The sequence below is a fragment of the Tetrao urogallus genome (assembly GCF_951394365.1).
Source record: "Tetrao urogallus genome assembly, chromosome: 5".
Lineage (NCBI taxonomy): Eukaryota > Metazoa > Chordata > Aves > Galliformes > Phasianidae > Tetrao > Tetrao urogallus.
The window spans coordinates 36,026,479-36,045,108 of NC_136818.1; the positions used below are offsets into that span (position 1 = coordinate 36,026,479).

Below are 18,630 nucleotides of genomic sequence, written 5' to 3' on the forward strand. Positions count from 1 at the left end.
TTCACTCTCCCCTTCTTCACTATCCTAAAATACTGCAGTTGAGAATTGTTCTTCAGTAGAACTAGTGAAGCTATTTAAATAAAAAACATGAGACAGTTGTCTTCTGTTTTCCTCCACTGCAGAACATTCTGTTTTCCAGGTCACCTTTGCAGGAGTGTGGTATTTACAAGGAAGGTGTTTAAAAAGAAATGTTAATTACTCTGTGTTTGGTTATTTTGCTTCACAGTGTGATATAAATATTCACCTGAAGCACATTAATATGCAGCTTTCTTTAGTAATTTGCATCATCATTGATATGTTTTCAGATCCTAAACCATACCTGCCATAGATGGGAAGAATATCAGTTTGTTTTATTGAAGGATATTGAATGAGAAATCCGGCATGAATTGTAAGGTCAGCAGTTTTCACAGCATCCTCTAGGTGACATGTCTATGAAGAAATGTGTGTTGATGTGGTTGGCTGCTTATCAGGACAGCAGTGATGTGCAGGTGACTGGCACTGTCTGATGCGATTGCTCATCTTTTAGCTTTGTGAGACTCCTTAACCAAAAGTTTGTGACATATTCATATGCAGCCCATTATAGAAATAAGCCTAGTGCTCTTTGAGAGTTTCTATGTGTACATGCAGCCTCTACAATGTTGCCAATCCAATGAAAACTGAAGTCCTGGTGAAAGTTACTGAGATCAGATTTATTCATACTAACAGCAAAATTCTATTTGTTGAGAGGTCCAGTATTCTTTCCCCTAGGTAATGTGGTACCAATTCAAGCCCTGGAGAATTTGGTAGAAATAAAATAGAGTGAAATTTCTCAAGTGAAAAGCAGTTAGCTTGTTTAAAACTCCATGAAAATGAATTGAGAATATGGAGATTAAAAACAAAACAAAACACAAATTTGGTATGTTGGCCTCCAGCACGACAGTGATGTTTAGTGCTGGAAGGCAATTTAAACTTAGCTGTGTTTTAGCAGCATTCTTACTAGTGGAAACTGCACACGCTTCATTGTATACAAATACACATCTACATGTGTCGTATGTAGACATGTATGATACATGTACATAATGCCAACTGCATGTTTCCTTAAGGGGAGATGAAAAAGTGTTGTTTATAACAACCCTAGGTGAATATAGGGAGGGATATATTTTTAAAGGAGATCATAGTTTATTCAGTTAAGACTTGGATGCCTGTGATACTGTGCAGAGTGAAGGTGAAGTCCTCTGCTGGCAGAGCTGTATGTAATCAGAATCTCCCTTTTGAAGGACCAGAAGAGACTTGTCACTTTGGGGATGCTGTGCCTGTGACCTGGGTACTCAGTTCAGCTGGGCAGCCAGGTTTTTCAGCATGTTTTGGATGAGAAACATTGAAATCTTTTTCCCTTCCTGCACTCCAAGAGTGAGTGTTTTTGCAGGTACCAGCCTGACAGCCCTCAGTACAGGAGTCTTCCTTGTGCCTCTGAGCAGTGAACAGACGTGTCTGTCATGGTCTGAGCTGTCAGTTCTGGAAGGACCTCAGCTGTCAGAGTTTCTTCTCCATCCCTGACAGTGTCCATTTTGTATACTCATGTGAGCACAGGTTGTCAGCTAACTATGACCTTGGGAACGCTATTCAGCAGCATTGTATTAGCATCATCTGGGTGGATATGGTGTTGGGATTTGTCACCTGATATTCATACATCAGCCCCAGTAGTTGCTGCATTTTGAAATCTTTCAGCTAGTAGTGTTTTAGCTGCTCAGTGCAGGCCCTTCTAGCTCCGTAGCAGGCAAATTTCCACTCAAGTATAAGAGCCACTAAGTTGATGGACAGCCAGCAGATTGTAGGGCCTTTCAACCATTAGTACTTGTCCTAAGCCTGTTCCAAAGCAGCTGGGAATGTTGTACCATGGAGATGTGGACAACAGCTGATGATTATTAACACACTGTTAATTTTGTTTCTTTTTCATCTGATTTGTGAGCAAGTTCCATAGCCTTTAGAAATTCAGGGTTCTGCAAGGGAATTCTGTGCGTTACAAAAAAAATCCATGTTGGTGGAATGTATGTAGAAGCGTGGTGTGCTTTATGCAGACAGAAAAGCAATCTACAGAGATGCTGGAATTTAAGCAACTGCTGCCAATTACTCTTAGTTTTATGAGGAAATGCCAACATCCAAATACCAGCAAACTATTTTACACTGAGCCAAGTGAAAGGAAGGAGGTCATTGTTAGCTCATAGCTTTCAGCGTTGTGTACAATACCTTTTGCTTAGTCAAGGAAAAGGTTTTAGGGAGAGTTCCCAACTAATTCAATGGAGTGTTTTATCACCTTTTTCTTCTGAAGCTTCTTTTCCCGAGGAGCATTACATAATTCTGCATTTTATTGTGGATATAGTAGTAAGAATTTATTTTCAATTTTCTAAGTATATCTTATCTAAATGCATTCAGTTTCTATTGGCAAGTGACATTTGCTCTCCTCTTGCCTTGTTCAGCTGTGTCTGCATTTTAGTAATGAAATGCAGGTTAAAGAAAAAGCAGGTTTTTGAGGCAGCTCTTTTCAGTTCATTTTAGAGTAAAGATTTCTGCATCACAACCCTGGTTTTCCAATTTTTATGGGATGATTTTGGCCACCCTTTATTGTTAGGTTTGTTTTTCTTATGTGTGTTCCCCCCCATACTCCTATGTAAAATGTATCTGGAAGAACAGAGGAAGAAAAAGTGACTGGGAGCTGCCTCTGTATGAGCAGACTACAGAGGCTGTAACTCCTTAGCTCAGGAAATAGATTAAGAATGGGAGCGTGGCTAGGTGTTTATGAAATGAAGAGATGAAAAGACAAAATGGGAACAAGTATTCATTTTTTTCTCTTAGTAGAATCTAGAGGATGCTTAATAAAATGAACAGACAGACAGCTTACAATGAATGTGAAGGTACATTTTCATACACTGTGTACTTATGGTTTGAAGTTCATTGCTGCAGAATGTGTGGAAGAGAGAAGTTTAAAGGGACTCAGATGACCTTAGGAAAATGAATATCTGATAGGTCTGTTGAGGTAATAGTCTTTATATTGCATTAAGGAAGGATTTCTCACACTTAGAATTTCATGAGAGAGAATACTGATATTTTCCTTAAATGTATAAATGACTGGATAACAATCACCATAGCAACGAAAAGAATATCAGGTTAAAGCAGTAAGGAAGGGTTTTAACAAATGTAATGCATGTAGTTTTTTCCCCTTCAAATACATTTGCAGTAGCTCTTTGTCATATTTCTGCATCCGTATTTCATAGCTTTGCACATTTCACCCCCAGTGCTGCATACCAGCATCCTGCTGCTTGTTGCTGCAAAGATCCTTGCCTCACAGTGGCAAGGAGCCATTTGCACTGTGGGAAGAGATCATCTACAGTGGTCAGCTTGCACCTGGCCTGGGGGTGTTCCCAGAGTGTTGCTGCCTTGTCCCTATGGGCAGCCTTGGGCAGTGTGGCCTTTAGGCCAGGGCAGAGTCCAGCTGGCACAGAGAGTTGGGGCTGCTGCCGCCTGCAGCTTTCAGTGAGGATGAGGGTAAAGCATAAATAGTTTCTTCTTTCAATTAGTTTTGACCAATCAAAATGTTTTTCTCAACAATTTGCAACATCATAAATCAAAGCATCGAGTGTAATATTAAGCTTTGGAATAGTTGCATAAAATTATTGAGTCTTTGTGAACACAATGTAGAGCTTTCCTAATAAATCTTCTTAGAGATTGGTGTGTTTGTTATTTTTTTTAAGCTATGATAGGGAATCTGAAAGGCAAGTCTTTAAGCACTACAGATAGTACAGGCTGGCTTTCTTACATACTCTTATTTCTTACCTTTGACTATTTGATTGTAATAACCACATTCTTTCTAGATATGAAGTTTTTTGGGTGTGTGTTACCTAGTGGAGCTGAGGAAAGGTACATATTACTATAATCTTTCTTACGTATCTTATGTGCACAGTCTGTTGTTGCATAAAATTGCTCAGAAGTTCTGAACTTCCAGCTAAAAAGTCTTCCAAGAATTTTGAAGTGGGGAAAAATAAAGGACAACAAAAGCTTTGTGAGCAAAATATTTGTGAGTACTAACATTAGAAAAATATTTTCCAGGGATACCATAGTTTCTTTTTGGAGAGTAATCAAATATCAGCTGAGTGTTGTTACAGACCTTGTGAGTACTTAGCAAATGCTGTATAGATTTTATAAATTATGCTATCTGTGGACACAGTGTTTGTATATTGTTTGTTCATTTTCTTTGTGACTGAGTTGATTTCCTTTGCTTCACAAAACCTGCTTTATATATGTAACAAAACCAATGGAAGATAACGTTTTTGAAAGCATTCTGAATAGAGCTTGATGTTAATAAAAACCATTAAAAGTACATAATAATAGAAAAGAAAATTCATACATTACTTAAGGCTATCTTTTTTTTTTTTTTCTTCTGTTTCTTGTTACCAAACATGAAGTTACATCTTTTTCTGTAGTTGTCTTTGTTTTTTAGGAGGTAAATGCCTGTGAATTGTGAAAGCCATTCTGTATCATGTTCTGTGAGGAGCAAGGAAAGAGAGACATGTAGAAAAGATCAAAATAAAAGGAGGTCCAGTAAAAACCTAACTCTTTAGTTTAATACAGGAATTTTCAGTACTCTATGGATAGTGGTCTAGATTGCGCTACCTATAACCAGAGCAGGTCAAAATTCACTTAAACTGTTTGCCAGGGAAACTTTGGCACTTACATTGTTTAACTGTATCTCCAGAGAAGTCTAACTTTTCTAGAAAAAATGTCATCGAACATTGCTTTTTAAATGCTTTCTTTCTTTTTTTTTTTTTTTTTTTTTGAAAATCCATCTGTGATTTTGACTTCTCTGTGTCAAGAATTTAAAATTTGTTGTGTAAATTATGTTTATAAATCCATGCCTTTTAAATGAAAATGTGAGTAGGATAAATTTCTTCTAGAACACTGTCCTTTATGATCTCAGAGCTGCCACCAAAATTTCATTGTGTGGTTAGATAATAGCATGGGTAGTAAAATGATATAAGAAATGTATACAAATTTAATGGAAAATGTTGGTGAATCTCAAACTTTTTAATTGAAAATTTTTGTTAAAAATAATTTTTCAAGAAAAAGTATTCCTGAAGTTGTAGAGCTTTTGAAAAGCACTTGGAGTTAAAGAAAGGAGCATTTTTTAATACACAGTTGACAAGCCAGCTCACCAGGTCATATAAAAAATGGGCTGAACTTTTCTTTCATCCTGAGATGACTCAGAACCATCAACCAGAATCAGAAAGTGAATTCATGATGGCCAAGCTTCTGTAGCTGGTAGAATCATACCACGATCTCTTTATCGTTTGACAAAAGGCTATGAAAAGTTTGACTGTTCAAACTGCCCAAATCTAGGTGTCCTTTAAAGGGGTAGTCGAATTCAAAAGCACTCTACTCAGATAATATCCAAAAACCCAACAATGAACTGCAAAAACAGCAGATATTTTGACATTCCCAACTGCAGTGTATCAATTAAGTGCATAAATGTGGAGCTCACATGTAGAACGACTGCAAGTGATATCAAGCTCTGATGGTTTTCCAGCAAATGCATCATCTCTTGCTCTCCCTGGCCAGTAAAAATTTCAGTGAATCACTAAGGCTGGATATTACACTGCAGAGAACGGGAGAACATATATAAATCAACATAAATTGTTCTGTTACATCCAAATATGCGGTGTATTTTTTTTGTTTCTTTATGAAACAGTCTACTGTGGTCACTGTTGCATAGATGAGGGTAGTTCTGCTCTCAAAAGCTGGTAACCTCCAACCAAAAATCATTTGGAGGCTTTGAAAAGAGTCCACAAGTAATTAGTAATAGCATAAGGAATTGGTTCTGGTTTGTCCAAAACCAGCTACTCTCGAACACCCTGACGTTTCTTTCAGCATTTAACATTTGACAACAGTGTTTAGAGTATCCTTGGACTCCAGCACTCACCGTCTCTCATTTGACAGCAGTTTTGTTTGTTTTTTAAACTGCAAGAGGAAGATGAGGTGATTGGTTTGTCTTTCAAATAGTCAAGCCAGTGGCAAGATGATCCTGCTGTTAAGCAAGTCACTTTTAACATCTGTTGTGGCCTTTATACATCTATTAGTCTAACTTTTATGATTACTTACCAACGTTAATTTTAGAGGCATGGTTGTTGATATCAATTGGTAATTAGCAGTGCCTCTGGGAAGCGCCTGATTCAGCAGTATCTTAGGCACTCACAATTAGTTTATTAAACCCTTAAAAAAATTGTGATGCTACACAGATCTTGTGCTATAACAGTGCTACCATCTGATTCAACAACAACATCACTATGTTATTGAGTACTGTTATATCTGGAAACCCAGAGGAGCAGGAAGAGTGCAGATGAACAGGGGTGGAGGTTATCTGCATGCTTTGCAGGAGAAAAGCAGTAGGATCCTAGAAGAAAATAGTTCCTGTTCATTTTCAACATATCTTTCCCTGCATTTCGATTTTGTGCATGGGAAATGAAATGCAGACATTTGGGGACAGAATGGTACTTGCTGGCACTCTGGACAGGTGCTATCAAAGGATAATATTGTTATCATCACTGTTATGATTGCTTCATTTAATGCTACGTCTTTTCCAATACCTGTGTTGCGGCAGTGTTCCCCTACTCATTTCTTCTATTTACTATCATCACCATGTTGTCACTGTTCCTTCGAATACTACTATTAATTGAAGCAATTCCCTCTACCAGAGTTGAAGATGGTTTATTTATAGTTCTATATAATGCAAACCGTGAAGTTAGATTTATCTTCTCGCTGTCTGTTAGCTCCTTTTTTCCACTTCCTGCAGGTCTGCTGTCCTGTACCATTCTGTTCAGATTTGGTGCAGAAGAATGTAGATGTTTCTCTGTGTTACATAAATGATCAAATATGCTCACTGGCTGTCAGAACATGGGAAGAGGACCAATGCTGAATTGGTATCATTGCTCTTTCAGTGACTTCCTGGCTCAACAATGTCTCATTCTGCCTATTAATGGAGCAAGATCTGATTTTGGCAGAAAGATAATATTAATAATTTATCTTTTACCATAACATTAAATTTGATGTACAGGGAATATAAAATATAAAGTATGTGATTCTGAACCATTCCAAGGGATTATGAGAAGTCTTTTACTGGGTCAATAAAAGCTGTAGATTTACAGACAACTACTACTTCAATTCTGCATGAAACTCCTCAGTCACTGTTCTGCAAATAGCTACTGTATACACAAATACATTTACATCTTAGTTTCCTTAATATCAGCAGTGTAAGGCATTATGAGCCTAATCTTCATTTATGTAATAGAGCTCTGTTAGGTATAAAGTAGTTGGCTTTTAATAACGTGGCCATTTCATTAAACTAAACTGAGCTATGGCTCATAAAAATATAAAGGGAACCACTGCCTTTCACTTCCAAATATTTTATATTCTCTGGTATGAAGAACCATAAAAATAGTGCAACAAGGTACTGCTGAGTTATGCCAGGTAAGGTCAAAGTTGTTGATTGCAATGCACAGCTGAATTTGTAGAGCAAGAGCTGAATAAATACTTTCACTCAAGCTTCTAGAGAATTAAGAATATTAATGCTGAAATGCCTCCACCAAAGCCTCTGACTGTGTAGTCTTTGGTGTTCCTAAAATACCTTCCCAGTTCTAGGTTAGGTGTTGTAGTCTTTCCCTCTTGGTTTTCCATATCTCTTAAGCATCACTTACTGTAAATGACATAGACTCCTTATTCGACTCTAACTGCTTTCTGTTTAATAGTGATTTAATGCTGTATTTGATATTGCATGTGAAAAAAATGTGTTTCTGATTCTAATTTGTGTTTTTAATGTAATTTTGTTCTCATTTGGTTTAAGCACTTTGAATTACTTTAGAATCGTCAGCTTGCTATTATGCAGCTTCTTACTGGAGTATATTTTGTTCACACAATTGGAGATTTGTGTTCTCTTAAATCTTAAATAAGAAAGCCATGGGACAATCCGTGTAGGTGGTGATTCAGTTAACGCATCTCTCTTAATTGTGAACCTGTTCCCTTACGTGGTTTGAAGGGCATTATGCTGCTGCAAGGGCAGCCTTCATGTGGCATCTTACTCCCAGACATTTGCTGTTTGTCTTGCAGTGCTTCTCAGAAGCACTCGTATGTCTGTTTCCTTACACGTGTCAGTTCAAGTCAACTGCTCTTTCCTATTCAAATCCCTCCTTCAGTGTTCTTGAGCTTTCTTTGTTTTCTGTTCTAGTCTATGCTCAATTTACTTTATATAAGAGAAACTCTCAGGCTTCTGTGGTATTATGTACATTTGCTAAGCTGAAGTACATCTGTAAGTAATTGTAAGGCTGGGGCCTCAAATAGCTCCTATGCACTTTTTTGCATAATTGCTCCCTATCTACTTCATCGTTTCAGTAGCAGTGAATGATTTTTTTACTGGGTATGAAAATATTTGAGACTTTCAAAAATTTAGGGATTACGCCACTCCTCAAAAAGCATGAATGAATACCTTTGTGAATAATAAAGATCTGGCCATGCTAGTATTTAAGATGGTGATCAATCCACTCACCTGAGTGCTGATAAATTGATGTGATCCCAGGCTAAATCTTGTACTATTGGACACAAATCAACTGGCTCTACACTTAAGTATATCCTCATAACTGTTGGCTGGGATCTGAATTCTCAGAATTCAGGTTCAGAATTCTATGAAATGTGGACTTGATTCAGATATCTCTGGTGAATTCAGTAACCACCAGGCTATCAGGCTGCTCTTTGATTTTTTTCGTATATGTGCTTACTCATATCCATGATACACCAAAGGCTTCCCATGAAAAATTATTTTGTTGAAAGGGCAGAGCTTGTGTGGGTGTTTTTTTGCCCGTTTCTCTTTTTGCAGTCTACATCAAGAATGAAAGAATGATTCCAGGAACTGGATCGGATTTCACATGAAAGAGCTTCTGTGTTTTATTTGAACTCAACAGCAGTAGTTCTGTTGTCTTATATGCAGTGTTGCTTCTAATTTTTCCAACTAGTCATCGTTAGCTTAGATATTTGCAGTTGCTTCTTTTACGCTTCTTATGCTGATCGTCCACCCCAGTAGTTGTCCCCTTCTCCCTTGATTTTCTTCCAGCATGCCTAAATTCTGTTTGGACAGATGCTCAATGCACTATTAAGATTGCATGTTTCTCTCAGCTATGTTGTGACTGCTCTCTGTGCAGCATATGCCACGAGACGCGTGGAGTCCCAAATCACACTTTTGCCACTGTGCTGTACTACAAGCTTGTCATCCATTTGCAGCTCACTTTCACCTTGCAGAATTTTTTAACATCAATTGCCATTTTTTCAATAGATGAATCTCTGCTTCACATTTCTTTCTTTTTAAATAATGTTTACTTCAAGTCAAAGCAAAATGGATAGCGCTGTTTTGTTTCTAGATTTGTTCTGCTCCCATTTATTTTTACTTTCTCTTCTAGTCTGACATATTTACGGTGTTTTCCAGATACTATTTGCATTTTAGAAAATTTGGTTTTAGTAGTTTGCTATTTCTTGTTCCAGATCATTAATAAAGATATAAGATAAACAAGTTATTAATACCGACTTACGCTAAGCTACCTCAAAACATTTCTAATCATCTTCATATATCGTTCTTTGTTGCTACTTAGAAACTAATTTATAAATCATGTGATACTGTTCTTATTTCAGGGAATGAATTACAATTTTCTTAGCTGAGTTTTCGCAAGACTCTATATGAAACAGAACTGAAATCCACTTACAAGTTTGTCACATTTTCATTTCTGTTATCTATTATTTTTGCTTTCAAAAAAGCAAACAAATTTTTCCAGAATGCTGTGTTCATCATAAGATATTACTGCCTAATGCTCATCTTCCTATTATTCTCTAGAGATGTTTTATTTTAATTTATATAGCACACTACATGGACAAAACACTGAAACTAGAATAAGCTGTGTTCTTCCAGAGGACCTTGGATTCTTAAAGGCCTATTAAAGCAGCAACGCACATCAGTGTGCTTCAGAGTTCCACAGAGAAAGCCAGGGTCCTTCAGTGGGATGGTCAGCCCTTTGCTAATCCTCTGTTTTTTTCTTTAAAGGGCTTACTGTCTCAGGATGGTCCTGTTTGCTGAAGTATTGGGAATGAGAGAAAGTAGCTTTCCATGATCTCCCTGCCATGCTCTGAACTTTTACTATGCAGCTACAATCCTTCTGTGGCCCTGCAATGACAAATTGATTGTTCTGAGCGTTAAAAAGGGTGTGATAAAATTTTCATCCAAAAGACTGAGATTTTCTGTATTGCTTAAGTCTTGGTTCACAATCCTCTGCTTCATAATTTTGGTATGTTTTGGAATTCTCCATGGCTCTGTGGCTGTGAGTGTGCAGATATTCTCAGCATATCCCAAGTGCTTTCAGTCAATATATCCTTGTAGACCTGTGATGCAAGTTTTTGATTATGGATATTATCTTAGAATTAAACTCAAATATTTGGCTTAGATATTAGTTTTCCAGAGATACAGAAATGTCTATTGGATCTTTGGAAATGTCAGCAAATGAAGTAATTTTTCAAGAGCCCTAACATGCATCAACATTTTGAAGTACATATTATCTATATCTACATCTTAAAAAAAGTAAATACTCAATTAAATCTTGTAGTAGTACATACAATTTCAGAGACTTGTTTAACTTCCTTGTTTCTCAGTTTAGATACTTATGGTTTCTAATGTGCAATGATACCTCGATGACCAAATCTACTACTTCCGGTCTTCACAATAAGACATTTTGTGTGATTACAGAATTTGTCACAAACTGATTATTTTCCTATCTAATGTACATGCATTCTAACAATTCCACAATATGTTTAGAAGCAGGCTGTGTCTTTAGTATAAACAAATGCAGAATATCAAAATAGAATAGAATAAATATCTACACCTTGGTGACTTGCAGTTATTACACTGCAAAGATAGGGTTATGCTAGAACACAGAATACTACCTTGAATCAGTTTGATTGCTGTTCTTGTCCACGTTCTTATAGTTAATAATGCTTGTGCTTCAGAATAGAGATTTTTGAATATTCTTTATAATATGTAGCCGTTAAAGAAAAGTGTTGTATCAAATTTGCTTGTAAGAGTGTCAATACCTTTATATTTTCCTAATCCTATTTTATGTAATTACAGATTATACAAATACGCAGTTCAAAAGGATGTTTAATTTTTCTTAGTTATGATTCCATATTTCACATGAAAAATTTTTGCAAGGCTACTCCAGTCATGGAGAAGGAAAAGATGTTCCAGGAAGTCCTGTCTGTTCCTTAGAAAGTTTGTTGTATAAATCCTATTAATATCTTGCTGTGAATGATACTGAATGACAGCAAATCTCTAGATTACAGATACAGTGTATTTTTAAAAACTCCTTGGATAAAATGTAAATATTTGTTCCACTTACTTTTTAAATTGAGTTCTTTTTTTTGCAGTAGAATTGCAGCATAGGAGTGTCCCATTTATTCAGTTAACTTATTAGGCCACTGCCTTATTTTATTTGCCTGTAAACTTTTATTGTTTGTATTGATTTGGCATTTTTTTATTTCAATCGTTGTCTCTATTTGAAGTCTACTTTTATAACATTAAATATATTTTTGTAAGTTCTTAGTCAGAAGTTCCAATGTGCCAAATATATGAGTATGGTACAAGGACAACATATTTGATTTAAATTATGTTGCTTGAAGTTTAAAAAACTGTTGCCAGTGACTTGAAAACCATTACAGTTCAACATTGATCTAAAAGCATTGTCATATTGTGAGTGGCACTAATTAATTTATTTAACTTCACAGACAGAATGGCTTTCATATAGACAGTATAATTTGGGTTGATAAAGGCGTCACTATCTCAGGGCATGAGAACTGACTGCCTTATTCTCTCTCTTCCATTTCTCTCTGTTAGAAGTTCTTGAGGTTTCAAGGCAGGGATTCCCAAGTCTAATTTGTTTGGACAAATTAGCTCCAAAGTCACCAGACAGAAGTTTTCAGTTTTTTGTGAAGGTAAAAGAGGCAGGCTCTGGTTTGATGCCCTTTCAAACAGTACTGTAAATGTGCTATAAAGAATTGTTTTATACTTCTTTTGGGAGTCACATTTTCTTTGAAAAGTAGAGGAAGCGTCTAGGATGTCATACTTAAAATGGAGGTAGCTAGCAGTGACATGCAGTATTTATGCATTTATAAACAGCAACTAGTGCATCATAAACTTATACAATGTAAATGGTCTTATGCGCTATTGTGAGATAAACATTAAATACTCACTTTTCATGCTAATGCAATTTTTCAGCTATATTTCCTACCAGTTTAGGATAAATTACATCTCCACTTATTTGGGCATTAGACAAATTTCCCATAGTCCAGTGGTTTGAGCACTCACAGCAGAGTTAGGAAAACTAAATTCAAGTTACTTTTCAAGGAGTATGTAATTATGGTGTAGTAGAGAAGCATGAAAATACACATTTTTCAGACAAACACCTACCTGTGTGACAAATCATATAGTTTTTCATCAGTTTCATCTCCTAAATGAGGAAGCACACAGGCTCTCAATCTAATTGATTACGATCAAAGGAGGTAGTAAATCTTGCAAATATGTGTTAAATGCATGCAACTTTGCTTTATTTGAGCAAATGGATTGTCTGCCTCATTATGCTGATGAGGGTCTTCACGCTTCTGTGCAGTTGTTTCTGATATTGTTTGGTGTAAGTTTACCATGCCATCTCAGTATGATTTCCCCTGGGGAACTAAGCTCAAGTAAGCATTGGGCAGCCAGGTGCTGCATCATTAACAGTGTCATGAAACTCTGTTGTAGAAATTGGTTATAATTTATCAGTGGAAACTCAGGAAACCTGAAATTATATTTGTCAGGTCTTCTTTGAAGGCCCTGACAGGTGTCAGTACTTTTCAGGAAAAAATCCCCCAGGTTCATGAGACACATGGATGACATCCTTTATCATTTTACATTCCCAGGTTTTCTGGCCATGCAGTTATTTCACTTTGGTGTTGAGGAATCGTGTTTGGACCTATATATGGTTTTGGTTATGGTTTTGGAGGCTTGAACATAATGTTAAAATTTGGAATTTCTCTATTTGTTTTTGTTGAAAACGCAGTAAATATTGGTAAAGATCAGAATCTTGTCTTGAGTCGGAATTTTCCAAGAAATTACACTTTTGACTGAAATTCACCTTTATTTCTTCTGGTTTGTCTTTAGAGGGTGATTGACCTTCTGATGTATGGTTAGAACTGTAAGATTGCAGTTGTAAGAGCCATATGGCTCTTTCAGAAAGAGAAGTTAGATAGGTTTAAATTGAAAAGCTTTATTGAAGTAGTTGCTTTCAAATCCTAAACTCCTAAAACCCAGTAACTTGAGAGTCAAAGAACAAAACAAAACCAGAACACTCAGAGTGCCATTAAATGTACTTTCCAGACACTACTAATTTTTGAATTACATCCTGGAAGTGCTGACTTTGCAAGTAGTTTGTGATAATCAGATCTTAAAGTTGTGCAACTCCTACCAGCTGATGTTCTATGACCTTTGGTTCCAGGTCCTGGTAGGAGCGTGGTGCATATTTCTACTAAGAGTGAAACTCCAATGGTCTTAACAAATAATGGCAGTACTCATCATGTTTAACAGTGCTGGAAATTAGTTTCTCAGGCACTGATCTTGATAGGTCAGCTGTCACAAATTGGTATACATATCTGTAAATGCATCGGTGCCATAAATAAAATTCTGTCTGCAGTAAGTGGAAGCACAAATTGGCACACTTCTAAGTAAGTGAAATGTTCTGAAGCACAAAAATATTAAGGGGAAAAATCCCTAATGGAAAAGGATTTCCTCATGTTCCATCTATCAAATTTATCTGCATCATTTGCCTTTTAGAGACTGAAAAAATTGTTTTTTCTGTACAGAACACCATGGAGTTCTGTACTGATACACTGTGAAATATGCTTCTCTTCCTTGCACCTATCTCTACTGCATAAAAAGAGAAAACTTTGGTTTCGAATGAAAGAAAAAGACTTAGAGTCTTGCAATAGTGTGTTTCCATTTCCTTTTAAGAATTCTTATTTTTAATACAAAATGCAAAATATAGGGTATTCAAATAGTTTGCCTAATACGAAGTCAAATATAGTTTATGAAGGGGAAAGGAACAACAGAAGAAATTGATATCAGTCCACCTGTGCTGAAGTAATCAATTTATTTTATTTTCCATTCTTGAATAAGTAGTGATTGTCTATAGATTGTGTAAGCCATTTTTGCTGAAACTTTCTCTGTATCTTCACCATTATTGTATAGAACAGTCCAAGAAAGCTTAGATAGGTCAACATTCTTTAATGATTTGAGAGAATATGTTTACCACATGCACTTAGATTGGTATTTGTTGAACCATACTGATTCTTTGCAGCTGGCAAATTGGTTAATTTTGTGTAGCAATAGAAAAAGCTAAGGAACACGTGAGGTCGTATTTCAGAGCAAGCATCTGAATTTGAATTTAAGATATACAATGGCTATAAGTATCTACCCATATTGCGGAGTATTCATTATAACTCCAAACTTACATCACAGGGAGAGGTTTCAATCTGAGATACCTCAGCTTTCAGGCGTGTCATTAGGAAGCTTATTATTAGTCATTTATTCTCCTCTTCTATCCCTCAAGTCAGCTGGGTAAAAGGAGGTATAACTTTAGTTCTTTTCTTACCTGTGTCTCAACTGGAAGATTTAGAGACTATAGAGTAATTGTATAATAAATTACAATAAATATACCTCTGTGGTAGACATGACAGCTGAGTCACCACTGATTGTCCTGTTCTTTTCTAGTTCCCTGTTTATCACTTCAGTGCAACAAAACAAAAAGAAAACTATACAGATCTCTCCTATCACATTGTATTTGTTGGTTTGACTTTTGAGGCTTTAGGATATGACTAAAGTCATAGAAATAAATTGTGTAGGACATCTAGCCATAGGCAATTTCAGCAAAATAAGTTCTTTCCAAGTAGATTTTGACTTGCTACATGAAAATTAGCTTCTGGCAGGAAGAAGGCACATTTCACATATCTTGGACTAAGTTAAATATCTACAGGGCATGCCTTCAGCTAACAGCACTGCCTCCTATGTGAACATAGTATTGGTGTTTAAGAGTACAGCTGGATTTAAGAGTACCATGGATTCTTTTTTGAGTTAAAAGGAGTGTCTGATTTCTGCTGCCACTGAAGAGCGTATTCAGTTGAATAATGCAAGGGTCACTTAAGATTGACTTTTCCGTTGAACCTCTTTCCAGAAAAAGCACTAAAATTGATTTTGAGGTGCTAAATTTAATTGAAAAATAAAATATTTACGTGTAATGTTCTATGGAGATATCATGAAAATACAAGTCTTGCATATAGCAAATGCACATAGTACATACAGAGGTTATCAAATATTTGATGATGGGAGCTTGGGAACTTGAGAAGCTGTCATTGTTTTACTGATGAGGTAGAAGTAGGGCAAGAAGAGAGAAAATAGAACTTAATTTAGAATTTGAAGACAACCCAAAATAGAAGGCATTTTGCCTCCACAGAATCTGTGTCAAGATTTTATAACCACCAGTGAGCAAGAACGTCATGCAGCAGGAAAAGAGGTTGGTCTTTGATGAACTCTAGAAAATGATTTAAAAAGTAGGGGAGGATCTGATGTGAGAGAGGAGTTTGGGATAGTGAGACTGTAGAGATAATCCTAAGGACTGTCAGGCAATATAAACTTACTGTGGAGGGAAAAGTCATATCGTAGTAATCTAGATGAAGTAATATGACAAGTACTGCAGATAATAAAACAGTTTTATTACAGACATTAATGAGAATACATTCACACAAAGGATTAGTTTCTGTTCTCTAAATCTCACCGATTCTGATTCTGCACTTAAAAAACTCACTTCTTTTATCCTGTATGTTAGTTCTGGATTCAATCAAGCAGCTGTTAAATGTTTATGTAAGTGCTGAAGGATTTCTGCCTACCAATGTTTCAGACTCACTGCACTTTCTTCTTCTAGTTGGCAACGTGGGACTCTGAAAAAGGACTGAATGGTAGCCTGCAAGAACGACGTCTGGGAAGTGATTTACAAGGACTGACACTCAAAGTGGTGACTGTCTTGGTATGATCCTATTTGAGCTCAGGAAACAAAATGCTCAAAATAAAAAGGTTGTGACTGAGTATTCTGGGCAATTCCTTCAGTATTTTTCCCTATCATTTTCAATTTTGTATTTTTGGATGATCAGTTACATAAGCAAGGAGCATAGATGATGGCCTTATGTTATTTTATGTGAATCTATGCACTGTCAGAGATGTACAGTATTGGCTTGTTTGCTTATGCTGTTTTTCTGCATTCAAGTTCATACTGCACACAGAACTCCCACAAGACCTGAGTACTCAGGGCTGCACTTCAAATATGCAGTTTCCAGCATTTAATGGATTTTTAAGATCAGGTGGGCCAATTACAGTAATCTGATCTTGGCTTTTGTGCACTGCAGGCTATAAAATTTGAGTGTTTCTTCCATCAAATTCATAACTTCTTGTTGATAAACTATGTCTTTGAAATTAGTGGTATGCTGAGTGGTATACTGACACCGAGTGATAGCAGAGCTCCTATTAGTTGAATGCTAAATTACAGACAAAGACAAGAATGCATTCCTGTCTAAAATATTGTAGTTCCCAGATTGAAGAATGTGGCGTCTTTGTGATTTCGTTTTTCTTCTTTTTAATCATGGTACAAATAGGAAGTAATGTGCGAGATCATGAAAGAAATCGCTCCAGCTTTCTTTCCGCAGTCAGTTGATAGGCAAGGTTATGGTATGACATGCAGAGGAGGTTGTCAGTACCACACCACAGATGCAGACAACTGCAGAGGATATACAGCCAACAGCCTCAGCATTGCCTCTCAGGAGAGCAGGTTCCCATTTCTGACAGAAAGTGTACAAAAAACTGCTGCATTCCTTGGTCTCAACATATACTTCAATATAAAATATGCCAGCAAACAGCACCTCTGAAAGATCTTCCTATTTCAAAATTTTAAATATTTTAAAAACCAACAATTTTAGCATCTGCTTCACTGTCTCCTGGATAAAAGATTACTCATTGTCTATCAAAGATTACTTTCTAAATCTGATATGATCTGAGTTGGAGAGCTGTAATGTTCCTACGACTCATATGCTTAATACCTGTTTTCTAGGCAGTTAGTTGAAACATTAGCCAGTGAAGAGACAGGATTCCAGAGAGCACTTCATCCTGCAGATGCCAGGAATGAAGTTAAGATCCTCTGGAGTCTCTGCCTCTTCTCGTGAACTGTGTAAAATCGAGGACCGTGGATGGGACAGCTCCTGAAGCAATGGTGTCTGGCAGGGATGCCTGTGAGTGTCCCACCCAGCCTACAGATTTTGCCTCAGGATGTTCTGAAATCTGTGCTAAGTTGTCCAGAATTAACTCAGAATAAAACGATTTTGATAAAAACATAAACTGAAAAAATTGTTTCAAGTATCAGCTGAGACAGTGTTTTGTTCTCAGGAAGAACCTTTTGTGATGGTGGCAGAGAACATACTTGGGCAACCAAAACGTTACAAAGGATTTTCCATTGATGTCCTGGATGCGCTGGCCAAGAATCTGGGCTTCAAATATGAGATATATCAAGCTCCTGATGGGAAATATGGACACCAGCTTCAGAATGGCTCCTGGAATGGCATGATTGGTGAACTTATTAACAAGGTACGTAGAGAAGAAGCTATATTTGGGGGAAAAATAGAAAAAAACCAACAACTCTGCAGAGTAGGATGTCAAGACTCTGGAAAGGGATTGCTGAAATTCTCCCCTTCCTCCATTGCAAATTACAGGAGGTGGAATTGGGATCAAAGAGCTAGCACAGAACACTTCTGAGTTTTGGGTGTTTTGACTGTGGTCTAAACTATGTATTTTAAAACTATAGTAACTACCGAGTCTGTTGTTCTATTTACCCCCAACTATTATCAATACATTATATACATTATATAAATGTAAGTCTGTTTATATAGATGCCAGTATAAAAAGAAAGCGATTTTCTGAATGTGTGAATGTGTGAATGAATAAGTACAGAAAGTACGTCTTTTTAACACATGAATATCCATGGAGTACTGGAACAGGCTGCCCAGGGAGGTTGTGGAGTCCCCTTCTCTGGAGATGTTCAAGACCTGCCTGGATGCCTACCTGTGCGACCTGCTGTAGGGAACCTGCTTTGGCAGGGGGGTTGGACTCGATCTCTGGAGGTCCCTTCCAACCCCTACAATTCTGTGATTCTGTGAATTAACTTTTTTTTTTGTCATTATGTATTTGCTACATTGCTTCAAAGTATGACTTTCTTTGTGTCACTTTATGGCAGTGTGTTTCATAATGATCAACTGTTTGACTCCAAAGCGGGAGAAGTATCCCAAATAATATATGCTCTAAATAATTTTTTTTAAGGACTAGAATTTCTAAACTGAGTTTGAGATTATTCATTTATTTAAAATAAAGGGGAAAATATTTTCTTACTTAATTCAAGTCTTACAAATCAAGAATAAATGAATTAAACTTCATTAACTAAGTGGGAAAAGTCCAGG

General features: G+C 36.7%; 1 protein-coding gene across 1 annotated transcript in view; it reads left to right on the plus strand.

Moving 5' to 3' along the window:
- GRID1 (glutamate ionotropic receptor delta type subunit 1) overlaps positions 1-18,630 on the plus strand; it is a gene marked incomplete at both ends in the record, with an annotated part of 513,772 nt that overhangs the window by 444,091 nt on the left and 51,051 nt on the right. The window contains 2 exons of the mRNA XM_079535236.1: positions 16,059-16,160; positions 17,567-17,764. Coding sequence (XP_079391362.1) covers positions 16,059-16,160; positions 17,567-17,764 — 300 coding nt within the window. The remainder of the gene's footprint in view (positions 1-16,058; positions 16,161-17,566; positions 17,765-18,630) is intronic.